The sequence below is a fragment of the Mesitornis unicolor genome, unplaced genomic scaffold (assembly GCF_000695765.1).
Source record: "Mesitornis unicolor isolate BGI_N332 unplaced genomic scaffold, ASM69576v1 scaffold31538, whole genome shotgun sequence".
In the NCBI taxonomy this organism is placed as follows: Eukaryota; Metazoa; Chordata; class Aves; order Mesitornithiformes; family Mesitornithidae; genus Mesitornis; species Mesitornis unicolor.
Window position 1 is genome coordinate 5619 of NW_010201705.1, and position 12558 is coordinate 18176.

At 55.3% G+C, this 12558-nt stretch overlaps 1 protein-coding gene across 1 annotated transcript; it reads left to right on the top strand.

The window, feature by feature from the left end:
* Positions 1–1453: 1453 nt before the first annotated feature.
* LOC104545134 (nuclear receptor ROR-beta-like) lies at positions 1454–6709 on the top strand (the record flags this gene model as incomplete). Its single annotated transcript, XM_010190194.1, has 9 exons — positions 1454–1539; positions 1624–1765; positions 2710–3123; positions 3412–3533; positions 3892–4024; positions 5120–5227; positions 5506–5616; positions 5938–6050; positions 6548–6709. Coding segments are annotated over 9 exons (1391 nt in total), but the record flags the coding sequence as incomplete, so codon positions are not given.
* Positions 6710–12558: the final 5849 nt, after the last annotated feature.

A 12558-nucleotide genomic window follows, 5' to 3' on the forward strand; every position in this document is an offset into this window, starting at 1 on the left:
GATGTGCCCCCCCTTTGGGTTGGATCAATGGATGGAGGGGGGCTCCATTCCCCCTGACTTGCATCTAGAATTGAGGTAAATCCTTCTCAGTATAGCTGGGAGCAAATGTGCCCAATGGTGTGGGACCTATGGCATCCCTGGTGTTGGGGCTTGATGGCATCCCTGGAAGAGGCTCGATGGCATCCCCAGAGGCCCAATGACATCTCTGGGAGCCTGATGGCTGCTCAGCTGTCCCTCTGCACAGTGAGGCCCACGCTGACCCATCCCAGCCCCCCCACAGCAGTGAGAGACCCCCTGGGGCACTGCCCGGTGCAGGTGGCACAGGCTGAGCCCCGGGGCTGCCACATGCAGAGGGGGCCCCCACCAGCAGCAGCCCCCAAAAGTGACTGCAACCGTTTGTTCCCAGGGGAGGAGAGGCAGAAGGGAATTACCCAAGCCAGGGATTTGCACAGGCCCAGGAGATTTGAAATAACCGTAATCTGGCCGGGGGGGTTATTCTGGCACGGCAGTGACTGCCCCGCACCCTTGCTGCAACCGTTTGTTCCCAGGGGAGGAGAGGCAGAAGGGAATTACCCAAGCCAGGGATTTGCACAGGCCCAGGAGATTTGAAATAACCGTAATCTGGCCGGGGGGGTTATTCTGGCACGGCAGTGACTGCCCCGCACCCTTGAGAGCGATGCCCGGCTGGGGGGCATGGGGGATGGAGCAAGGATTAGAGGGTGCAGAGATGCCGGGAGGCACGTACGAGTCCCGGGGGTGCCCCTTGTCGTCCCCCCCCGGCGCGCGCAGAGCCAGCTTGGAACTGGGGCAGCTGGAAAATGAGGAGGACGAAGCCTATTAGCAGCTCAGTGCCAGCGAAGCAGAAGCGGGGAGGGAAGCGGATTTGTGGGGGGAAGGGGGCCAGGACCTTGAGCTGGTGATGGCTATATTGGTCCTGGGTCTCAAAGGAGCTGCCAGGGGAGGTCGGGCGGGCCCCGACCCCCCCGCTTGAGCCAGACCCCCAGCAGGAGATCGTCTATGGCAGTGGGGAAGGGGACAGTCCCTGCACTGAGGATGTCTCTGCCAGTGGTGCCCCCTCAGTGTGCTCACACTGGCTGAAAAATAAAGGGAATGCTCCCAAAACGGGGTCCTGGGGGAGGTGGTACAAAAATGTGCTGTGCTTTTGTAGCTTGGACAGCCTTTCTGTCCGTCTCGGCGCTGGAGATGATGGAGACATGGATGGGGGTATCCCACACCCTGTGTGAGCCTTTTTAGGGGCTTCTCTGAGGTGCAAGCATCCTTGTGGGGTCTGCAGGAAGGATTGAGCTGCTGGTGGGGACAGCTCTCATGCCTCAGTTTCCCCAGCTGCCAAGCAGAGCTGCAGCTGTCACAGAGGCTGTCTCCCTGGTTCGGTTCAACAGTGACTGTCATTAACCACGGTGGTTTCCCCCCTTTGTTTTCCCTTCCGCTGCAGCCCAAATTGAAGTGATCCCCTGCAAGATCTGTGGAGACAAATCTTCAGGGATCCACTACGGTGTTATCACCTGCGAAGGCTGCAAGGTGAGCCTGGGGACACCCGGGGACGGAGGGCTGGTGGCTGGGATCCTACCAGGCGCTTTCCCAACACCTCCCCATCCCATGCAGGGCTTTTTTCGGAGGAGCCAGCAGAACAATGCCAGCTACTCCTGCTCCCGGCAGAGGAACTGCCTGATCGACCGCACCAACCGCAACCGCTGCCAGCACTGCCGCCTGCAGAAATGCCTGGCACTGGGCATGTCCCGCGACGGTGAGTGCTGCTCCAGGTCCCTAGGGGCCAGTCCCCTCCTCCTCCTTGGGGAGAGTTGGGCCACTGGGGACAGAGCTGCTTCCCCCTGGGGCCAGCCCAGGGAAAGGACAAGTTTGGGGAGCAAGAGGTGCTTTTGCATTTCCCATGGGGGAAATTTAAATTGGTTCTGTTCCATTCAACCCATCCTGGTCTGTATCAGCAATGGTGCAGCCAGGGAAGTGATCGTCCTCTTGTACTGGGCACTGGTGAGGCCACATCTCAAATCCTGTGTTCAGTTTTGGGCCCCTCACTCCCAAAAGGACATTGAAGGGCTGGAGCATGGCCAGAGAAGGGCAACAGAGCTGGGGAGGGGTCTGGAGCACACGAATGATGGGGAGCAACTGAGGGAGCTGGGGGGGTTCAGTGTGGAGAAGAGGAGGCTGAGGGGAGACCTCATCACCCTCTGCAGCTCTTGAAAGGATGGGGCAGTGAGGGGGGGGTCGGCCTCTTCTCCCAAGTAACAAGCGATGGGATGAGAGGAAATGGCTTCAAGTTGTGCCAGGGGAGGGTTAGATTGGATATGAGGAAAAATTTCTTCCCTGAAAGGGTGATCAGGCACTGGAAGGGGCTGCCAGTTGGTGGAGTCACCATCGCTGGAGGGGTTCAAAAGATGGAAAGATGTGGCACTTTGGGACATGGTTTAGTGGGCATGGTGGGGTTGGGTTGACGTTTGGACTCGATGATATTAGAGGGCTTTTCCGACCTTAATGATTCAATGATTCTATGACTCAGGGTCAGTCTGGGTGGGGGGTGCATCTGACGGGGCTTCTGCCCCACTCGGGGCTCACACCCCCAAACCGCGTGCTCCCCTGGAGCCAGGACCTTGCCCAGGGCGGGCAGGCATTGGCAGTGCTGCTCTGCGGGGGCGAAGCTGCCCTAACTCCTGCCCTCTCCTCCCCGAGCAGCGGTGAAGTTCGGTCGCATGTCGAAGAAGCAGCGGGACAGCCTCTACGCTGAGGTGCAGAAGCACCAGCAGAGCCAGGAGCAGAGCGGCAGCACCAAGGATGAGCCTGAACCCCTGAGCCGTGTCTACACCACCAGCGTCAGCAGCGGCCTCTCGGACCTGGACGACATCTCCACGCTGTCGGACGGGCTCCTCTTTGACTTCCCCCTCACCCCCGACGGCAGCAGCACCTACTACAACCTGGACCTGCTGGCCTCGGCACAGCCCTCGCCTGACCAGTCCAGTCTGGACGTGGCCGACGCCACCCTCATCAAGCAGGAGTCCATCTACGAGCTGATGTTGGAACCGGCCCTGTTTGCACATGGTGGGCTGGAGGGCAGCCAGCTCACTGCTGATATCTCCGTCCTTGAGATCGGTGAGTCTTGGCACAGTCCTGGCACGATGCTAGGCATGCTTTTGGGGTTGGGGGCAGCCCAGAGGTAGTGAGCTGGGGACCGCCAAGCCCATCCCCTTCTTCAGGCTGAGCACTGACAGAGCTCGGTGCACCTGGGGACAGCCCTGATGCCCCATCTGTCCTCATATCCCCGTGACACCACGAATGAGCCCCTCTGCCCCTCCACCCCCACCAGGAAACCTGGGAGAGGGCAGTGTCGGGGTGGGGGGACAAGGAGTGTCCCTGGATCTCACCGCCCTCCCTTTGCAGACCGGGTGGCCCAGAACGTGGTGAAGTCGCACCTGGAGACGTGCCAGTACACGACCGAGGAGCTGAAGCGCCTGGCGTGGAGCCTCTACTCCCCTGAGGAGGTCCGTGCTCTGCAGAGCAAGGTAAGCACCGCTGCCATGGCTCCCCCTGGCTGCCCACCACCACCAGAGCCACCACAGCCCTCGGCAGGGGCCGTCACTGTCCTTCGGGGCTGGGGAGGCAGGGAGGGAGGTGAGGAGGATGAAGGGGTCTCTCAGTGCTTTGGGAGCTGCAAAAGCACAATGGAGGGGGCAGTGGGTGGGTGGGTGGCAGGTCATGTCTCACGTGTCCTGGTGCCACCACCCAAATGGGTGGGACAGCATCTGGGTCCCTTCCCATCCTCATGCAGTGGGGATGGGGGGACAGCAGAGCCAGGGTGTGGGGTAGCAGCAAACCCCAGGTGGCAGCGAGCCCTAAGGAATGTCCTCGCTGTGCTGGCAGAGCTGCGAGGCCATGTGGCAGCAGTGCTCGCTGCAGATCTCCAACGCCATCCAGTACGTGGTGGAGTTCGCCAAGCGCATCGATGGCTTCATGGAGCTCTGCCAGAATGACCAAATCATCCTCCTGAAAGCCGGTAAGAGCAGGAGACCCCACCACACCCCTTGTCTCCCCTGCATCCTCCTCGCGTCCCTCCCTGCTTCATGTCCCTGCTGTCTCCCTCCTGTCCCCACTGTCCCCCTTGTGTCCCTGCTGCCTCTCCTGAGCAGCAGCTGTGGTGCCAAAGACAAATCCTGTCTCTTCTCTTGGCTACTGCTTTCCTTTCGGGATCTCCTCTCCCTCGGTCACCCCTGGGCTCACATCAGTGCTCAGGGAGTGGGGACCAGGCTGGAAGGAGTTGAAGGACATTTTAAAATGCGTTGGTAGAGAGAGGGGTGCGGGCAGTGGCCACCCCAGGCAGAGGCTTTTCTCCATGGTTGTCCTTAACCAAGTGTCACCCAGAAATTGGGATGGAAAGGAGTGCAGCAGGTATTCCCCTGGCAAAAAGGGTGCCAAAACCAAAGGGGAGAGTGAGGAAGGATCGCCAAAGGATTTGCCTCCTCTTCTCCCAGTGAGAGACTGGGAAGAAGAGAACAATGGCAGCGCACCCCTGTGTCCCCCACCCATCCATCTGCCTGAGCCGGTGATGCTGTGCCCAGGCGAGACAGCTGAATGTGAAATACCCCCAAAATGCCAGAAATTGTGGAAAAGCTGCCCAGTTTCTAAACTTTGGGGGCTGAGGAGCTGAAGGCCTCACCCAGCACAGGGAATGTGTGCCAGCATGCCAGCAGGGTGCTGTACCCCACGGCCAGAGCTGGCTGTGCCTGACACGCTGGAGTTTAACTTGTTCTTTCATTTCTTCCTTCCATTTTCTTTTTATTTATTTTGTTTTCACCCTTTCCCCTCTCGGTGCTCCACCATGACCTCGATCGATCTCTGTGTCCGGCTGCAAATGCCTGGATAATATTTCCCTTTGGTGAAATATTGTGATTGCAATTGGAAACCCTTAAAAAAACCAAACCCAAAACTCCAAATTGGATTTATTGGAATAACCATTCCGCTCTTGGGAATGAACAATCTGGACCTCAAACTTGCCTTGGGGGCTTTCCTCTTTCTTCCACTTGGTCCTGGGCTGATGGAAACCCCCCCTGCCCTGCCCTGTCCTGGTCTGCGCTCTCTCTGCCTATGTCAGGTTGCCTGGAGGTGCTCTTGATCCGCATGATCCGCGCCTTCAACCCCTTGAACAACACCATCCTCTTCGAGGGGAAGTTTGGCGGCGTGCAGATGTTCAAGTCACTCGGTAAGACACCCAGATGGGGCGAAATCCCGGAGGGACGGGAGGGGGGAGGCCCTCCAGCACCTGGCTCCACTCCTGTTGGGATCAGGCTGATGTGTGCCATGGCTGGGAGTTGCTTTCCGCCCCAACCCAAAGCTGGGCATCCTCTGCCAGGGTCCCCTCTTCACCCATTGCATCTCTGCCAGCTTTCCAGCAACGGGTGCTGCTGGGGTCAGGTGGGGGTTTGGGGTTGCAGAGCCATGATGTCCCCCTCATCCCTGCTGTCTGCACCTCCCTGTCAGGCTGTGACGACCTCATTGGCGCCGTCTTCGAGCTGGGGAGGACCCTGTGCCGCCTGCAGCTGTCGGACGAGGAGCTCGCCCTCTTCACCGCTGCCGTCCTGCTCTCCCCAGGTACGGGGGGCCTATGGAGAGGGACACCACAGCTAGAAGGGGGTGGAGACAGGGAGGGTCTCATGCCAAAGATGGATAGAGCTGGCCCCCAAATCTCCATGCTGCTTCCTTGGTGGATAATTTAAGTTATTCCCAGGAAAAGAGGTCGGGGCGGGGGGTAAATGCATCTGAAAATGCCCAGAATGGGTTTGCCAGAACTCCTCGGTGGAAGGAGCAGCCAAGTCCCCTCGTCCCCAGAAACATTCCAGGGAGCAAGAGGGCTTAAAAGAGCAGGAGGGAACTGTGATCCCGTGGTCTCACTGACCTGGGTGTCTCCTGTAGATCGCCCGTGGCTGACGGAGTCCAAGAAGGTGCAGAAGCTGCAGGACAAGATCTACGTGGCCCTGCAGCATGAGATCCAGAAGAAACACTCCGCTGAAGACAAGCTCTCAAAGGTAGCAGTGCCCTGAGTGCAGCACGGGGAGCCTGGGGAGATGTCCAAACCAGTGAATGTGGTTGTGCTGGGGTTTGTTAGCATTTTTTAGGAGGTGATCCCTGGACCTGCTGAAGGAGGAGGAGAATTTCTCTTCCCAAGGGCCACATGTCTCTGTCACAGCGCAGATGGAGGTAGCGGCGCTGTAGGCATCCACTGAGCCCAGCAGTGCATCAGGCAGTGGGGATCTGGGGAAAAAGGAGCTGGTTTAAAGACACTTTGGGTAGGACAGAGCTGGGATGGTGATGAGGGGCACCGGGGGGACTCCTCGCACCCTCCCAGGCACTGATTGTCCTGCAGAAAGATGTGGGTTTGGAGGCAAGGCCATGTTGCTGCCAGGCTGACCAAAGGTAGGGGGTGTCCAGCAGTCCCCAAATTCCCCAGCTTGTTCCCAGGGGAGGGGCGATGGCAGTGCTGAGGGAACCCAAGGGTCCCTAGCTCTGGTTTCTTTCCCCGCAGATGGTTTCCAAGCTGCCCCTGATGAAGACCATTTGCAACCTGCACTTGGACAAGCTGGAATTTTTCCGTCTCCTGCACCCAGAGACCGCCATGAACTTCCCCCCCCTCTACAAGGAGGTCTTCAACTCGGAGCTTCAGTACAGCGACCTGCGGGAGAGCTAAGGCTGGGGGCCATCGGCCCCCTTCGAGTTCCCCAAAATTTGGAGACGAACTAAACTTCAGAGGTTTGGGGCAGTTTATTTAAATCAAATAATCAAACTCAAGAGAACCTGGGGGGCTGGGGTATCTCCCCGGCCCCATTCTCGCTGTGGATTGCAATAGCTCTTGAATGTAAAGCACCTTGAAGGAAAAAGCAAACGGACTTTGCCATACCAGTGAAATGAATGTGAAATCTCTGTGCAGGAGAGGAGATGCTTCCGGCAGTGGTACGGGACCGACTCCTCCCCAAAGTGCACGGATTCGGGGGAGCGCACGCCACGCACACGCTGCTGTGCTCACAGCCCTTCCCACCGTCCCAGCTGCACTCTCCGTCTCAGATTTTTAATTTTTTTTAATTATTATTTTTATTTTATTTTTACCCAAACACAAGGCATGGGATAAAGAAGGGGCAACGTAGACTTGGCTGGATAGGGGTGAGCCAGGCCAGTGGGAGCAGCTTTGGGCTGCTCCCGTGGAGCACAGGGTGACATCGGGAGCTCAGCCAAGAAAGACGTGGCCACGGCTGGGGTAGGATTCAGCACAGGATTTCGCCGTGGAGGAGGCTGGTTGGAGGGAAAGGATGCTCAACAAGGCGGCAGAGAAGCTTTGCAGGCTCCGTCATGGCATTTTCCCTAATTTTTCCTGCAAACTCCTCATCTGGCTGGCTTTTCAGAGCTGATTCAGCAGGTTCACCCGCTTCATGCCACCTTTCTCTGTCCTGAGCACTTTCCGAGGAGGGACTTTGCCCTTGCGGCTGTGGCCAAATCCCAGCTCCCGGCTGCTCCACCCCGGAGGCGGACGCAGGCGTTGGTGCAGGCACCGGGGCTCGGTGCCCATCCCCGCGCGTCACCACAGGCCGGGGCTCTTCAGGCACTGGCTGTTGCGTGTTTTCTTATCAAAACCGGTAAAACTCTGTCCTGTGGCTTCACACCCAGAGGAGGTTTTGTGGCGTTTCCTCTGCCCTGCCCTGCGCTGGTCCCACTGCCGGGTGACCCCTTCCCGCACCGGGACCACCAGGAGTGCAGCCTCTGTCACAGGTTGAGTCAGACCCAGGCTCTTCCTCCCGGAAGGAGCTCTTTAGAACTGTTATTTTGGGGTTTGTTGTCTATTTAGCAGGACTTGGGGGCTTTTTAGGGGGAGAATCTGCCTGTCAGGTCACAAGGGGAAATGAAAGGTCCTTATTCCTTCCCTCAGGACCTGCTGCTCCAAGCTTAGGAAGCTTGAAAGGCAAAGAAGGGATGGATTTGTGGGGCATTGCTGCGGTAGCCCGCAGCCGGCGGCGCCGCTTGAGGGACTCTGGCCAGGCTCTGCAGATGGTTTTTCCATCTCCGTTCCTGCTCCTCCCAAAGCAAATGCCGAAAGCTACAAGGGAAGAACCTGCTCCAAGGCAGCCCGGTTTCTGCTGACAAAGGGCTAAAATCCCAAGCCCCTTCCCGCTTTGTATTGACTTCTTGTGCATCAAACCCTGTTCTCTGGCAGCTTGGCTCATCCCTGAGCATGAGCCAAAGACCCTCAATTCTGTAATTACACCCTTTAAAAGAAACGAGCAGCTTCTTAGCAACGCTAGGGGATATTCATGCTTTCTGTTCAAAGACCTCCTAGGGAAGACTGTGGACCAACCTTGACCAGGGAAGAGTCACCAGGAAGCCAATGGGATTTCTGCTCCTGGATAAGGCAGAGAGAAACTTGGGACTGTGCTATTCCCCGGCAGCTGCCGTCCACTGTGTACAGCTGTGTGCTTTCTGGTTTTGCTGAGCGGCATCTAAACCGCTCCTCAGAGCGCTACCAGAGTTCATCAGCCTTGTGTGTCCCCCCGACAGCGTTAGAGCCCAGGTCTCCAGCAAAGGCTGCTGCCCCCCCAGCAACCCCACGCGATGTTGAGTGCCAATGCAGCGTTTGCCGGGGCAGGGATGCGCCGTGCTTGTTTCCTGCCCTCTCGGATCCTAAAGCTTGTGAGAAGTGAGAAGTTAGTACTGCCTTTTCTTTTATTCTGTCTAGAGGGTTGTGCCTTTTTTTTTTTGTGGAGAATCATTTCGGACAGCACTGGTCGCTTTCCGGCTCCTCTCTGCGGGAAAAAGCACTCGAGAAAATGAACGTGCTTTGCGGAGGGGGCTCTTGCCCTCCATTTCTGCAGGACAGCAGCACTCCCTTTCTCGGAGGAAACAGCCGCGGGTGTTTTGAAATGTTTTTTGGGGAAAAAAAAAAAAGCACATACCCTTCTTCACGTCCTTGGTATTTGTCAGCCAACGTCACCATTTTCATTTCATCCGGCAAAGAAACCAAGAAAGCACCTTAAATCGGGTAAAGACTGAGCCCTCGCCACCGGTTGCGTTTTTCCAGCTTACAACACAGCATCCATCTCGTGGGAGAGATTTTTGGATTCTGAGCAATAAAAGCCCCCGTGGGAATCTAGGGAAGACTGGAAGTATTAAACACATGTAACTCAACCTGCCAAACTGCAGGAACCTGCACTTTTAAGTTCTCTTTAAAGGAACCGACTTGTCGATTAAACAATTTATCGGGAGAGGATAAATGATTTAATGTCGATTTAAATGATTTCTCGCCTGGGATGGGCGTCGCACATCGAAAGGGATGGCAAGGGCGCACCGACCCCCCCACGGCACCTCTGCTTGCTGCGGCCTCTGCTTTCGGCTCACCCCAATGCGCAGGGCCACGGGGGCTGTGCCAAGGACCCTTGCGGTCCCTCTGTGCCACCGAGAGATGGTGGCACGGCAGAGCCAGGCATCAAGCGTGGAGGGAAAGGGCAAAATAAACAGCCCGGGTAGAAATGCCTAAAAAAGGGAGATTTCCCCTCTCCCCTGTGCTGGAGCTGCGTGTGGCCAGTGGAGACGATGCACAGGAGCCCTGAGCCCCGACTCGCTTCGGAGCTCAGTCCTCGGCCGCCCACGAGGCGTTTTGCTGCTTTATTCCCAAACAGACCTCGGCAGCGGTTCCCGAGAGTGGGGCGACCTCAGCCGCGAGGGAAAGCTCTTTTCCAGATGAAGATTAATTTTGTGTTTGTTTGTTTGCTCTGGCAGTTTAGCTGAGTGTGCATTTCCACCTCCAGAACCCTCACACTGTGTATAAAAATGGATAAAATATATATATATAATATATATTCTTGTGAATGTTGGTGCAAAAGAGAAAAATATATAAAGTTTCAGTCGGTTTTATGTTATTTTTTATCTCTATGAATGAAAGGAAGAAATGGAAAACATTTTTTTCCATTTACCACCCTCCACACACACCTACCTGTAGATACCGACAGGTTTTATGGAAATGTTTTACTTTTTAGATTTAGGAACATGCTTCTGTTCTCATTGAATGTTCTGTCTTGTAAGATTGTAATTTCTATTTTTTTAAAGAAAAGAAAATAACTAAATAAAATTTCCTCTTTCGGACCAGTCAGCTAGGAAGGGAGGGCAGGGGAGGGAGAAATGTTTATTTAAGGACAAAAGCATTGTCTGATTTTTTCATGACATTAAATAAAAAGTAATATAATGTATGGACAAAAACCTTTTTATTGAGGTGTATTCTGTAGGCGTATAGATGTATATTGCACAAAATTTACAGGGTGAAAAATAAAGTTTGTTTTACAAGGTAAAAAAAACCCCAAGAAACAAAATGTTGGAAATAGTGACTGTGAGTCCAAATTTTAGCAAAGGGTGAGACCAGAGGCAAAACCAAGGATCATGGAAAAGCCTTTCTGTTTCTTTGGTGGGTCAGGACCAAGCTGCACCAGAAGCCCCGCTCCAGCAGAGGATTTGGAGCCAAGGCTGGGTTTTCAGTGATGTGAAGTCACTTGAGGCTTGGCACACACTAGGGAGGATCTCAAGGTCTGGGAAGGGGCTGGAGCTGTGAACTCACTGTTCAAAACCATCAAGTCAGGATGGAGACCGCAGCTGCCAGTGCTGGGGACACATTTCAGGACAGAGGGGGTGTGGATTTAGTTTCAAACAGCACCCAGTCCTAGGAAGGAAGGATAATACATGCCCTGGATACAAGGACTCAGATTCAAGGACTCTGCTCCGTTGGGATGCAGGTGGATCAAAGGTATCAAGTGCATGAATCTCATCTTCATTTCCCCCTTCTGCTTCCCCTAAAATCCCACCTGGGTGCATGATCCCAGTGCAAATGCAGAGCAGTTTTGTCCCCCAGCAGCAGCAGTTGAACTGTCCAGGAGCTGCGGAGCAGAGCAAAATCATGACAAGGGATCCTTGTACCAGCGGGGTGAGTAAATCCCGGGGTCTCCCCTCACTGGCTGCCCAGCCACTACTGTTCCTCCATTCCCAGGAAGCTGCACATGTCCTCCTTCATGGATCCCACCCACAGAGTTGATGTATTCCAGGATAAAACCTGGCTGCTACTGACAGCTGGGAACAGCCAGAAAGAGAGGGTGGCTCCTGGAGCCATGGGGAAGGGTTATTGTCCTAGTCAGGGAGGGACGGAGGAAGCGGTGCTGAGGCAACCAGGATGCATGCGGGGAGCAGCCAAAGCAGCAGCAGCAGCAATGCAGGTGTAGCAGCCCATGGCATTGCCAAGCTGCACATTTATTTGGTTTTCACTTTTTAAAAAATATGTCCTTTTTTTTTTTTTTGAAAAAATAAATAAATTAAAACCTAGGAAATCAGTTAAAAATTGCTTGCAAAAGGCTACACTTCAAACAAAACATGTTCACAAAAAATGGCATTTCAGCTCCAGGGGTGATGCTGGGAATTGGCAAGAGAAGCATTAACATCCACAGCCCAAGGAAGCCGGCAGAGGACGGGACCAAGCAGCCCCTGGAGGAAGCCCAAACAGCTTCAGCGAGAGGTGACAGCACAGGACCTGTCTGTCCCATGCAGGGCACAGCGAGGAGCTGCAGGTATGAGGGTGACCCCAGTGTCGCTGGCCCTGGGCTCTGTTGCCTGTCTGCACATCCTGCCTTCCCCCAGTAAGCACTCCCTCTCTCTTACTGGTGGCCCAGCATCTCCAGTAGCACTGGATTTACTGGGGCTGAGTGACCTCTACTGGTTTATAGTTAAAATATATATATGCATTTCTTCTAGATGGAAGGAGGCCTGATCCTTCCTCCTCAAAAATATCTCCCTGGTGGCACTGCCTGTGCCCAATTTTGGGAGCAACCCCCCGCAGAGCTGGACAGACCATGGAGCAGGGGCCATATGTGAGCCCGAACACTTTTGTGTTAGGGAAGCTTTGCAGACAAGGGAGTGTGAAGGCCTCAGCATTTGCTCAGCCAGATGTTGGAGGGGTGAGTTTGAATCATGCAACCTGGATCTGGGAGGGCTGTGTTTACCCAAACCGCAACCCCAGGGCTTGTAAATGTTCTTAAAGTAGAGGAGGGCTTATACTCAGCCAAATTAACAGCATCCACACTCAGCTGATACTGTGGAGATGGATGGGTACCTATGCTAAGGAGACATCGCTATTCATAACATCTGTCATTAAATGCTGATGTTCACTCAAAATAGCAACACCTCCAAAAACCTGGCTTCCGGACCCAACCATCTGCTATCGACCGCTGGAACTGACCCTGGAACAGTTTTTTATCTGAACATAAAACGGTAACGACAGCGACGTGGGAGGCACCACCTCATCCTGAAGGTGCGGCCGCCTCAGTGCTGGGGTTTTGAACAGCTACGAAGGGGTCGAGGCGAGGGGGATCCGGGCTTGCACCAGGCCGAGTCTTGCCGCCCGTGGCGGCGTCTCCTCGGCCCTAGCGCCGCCGCGGAGGCTCCGCGGCTTCCCACGTCCCGGAGATAAAACCATCCCCGGAGGCGACAGAGCCTCTCCACCGGGATCAGAGCCTGGCC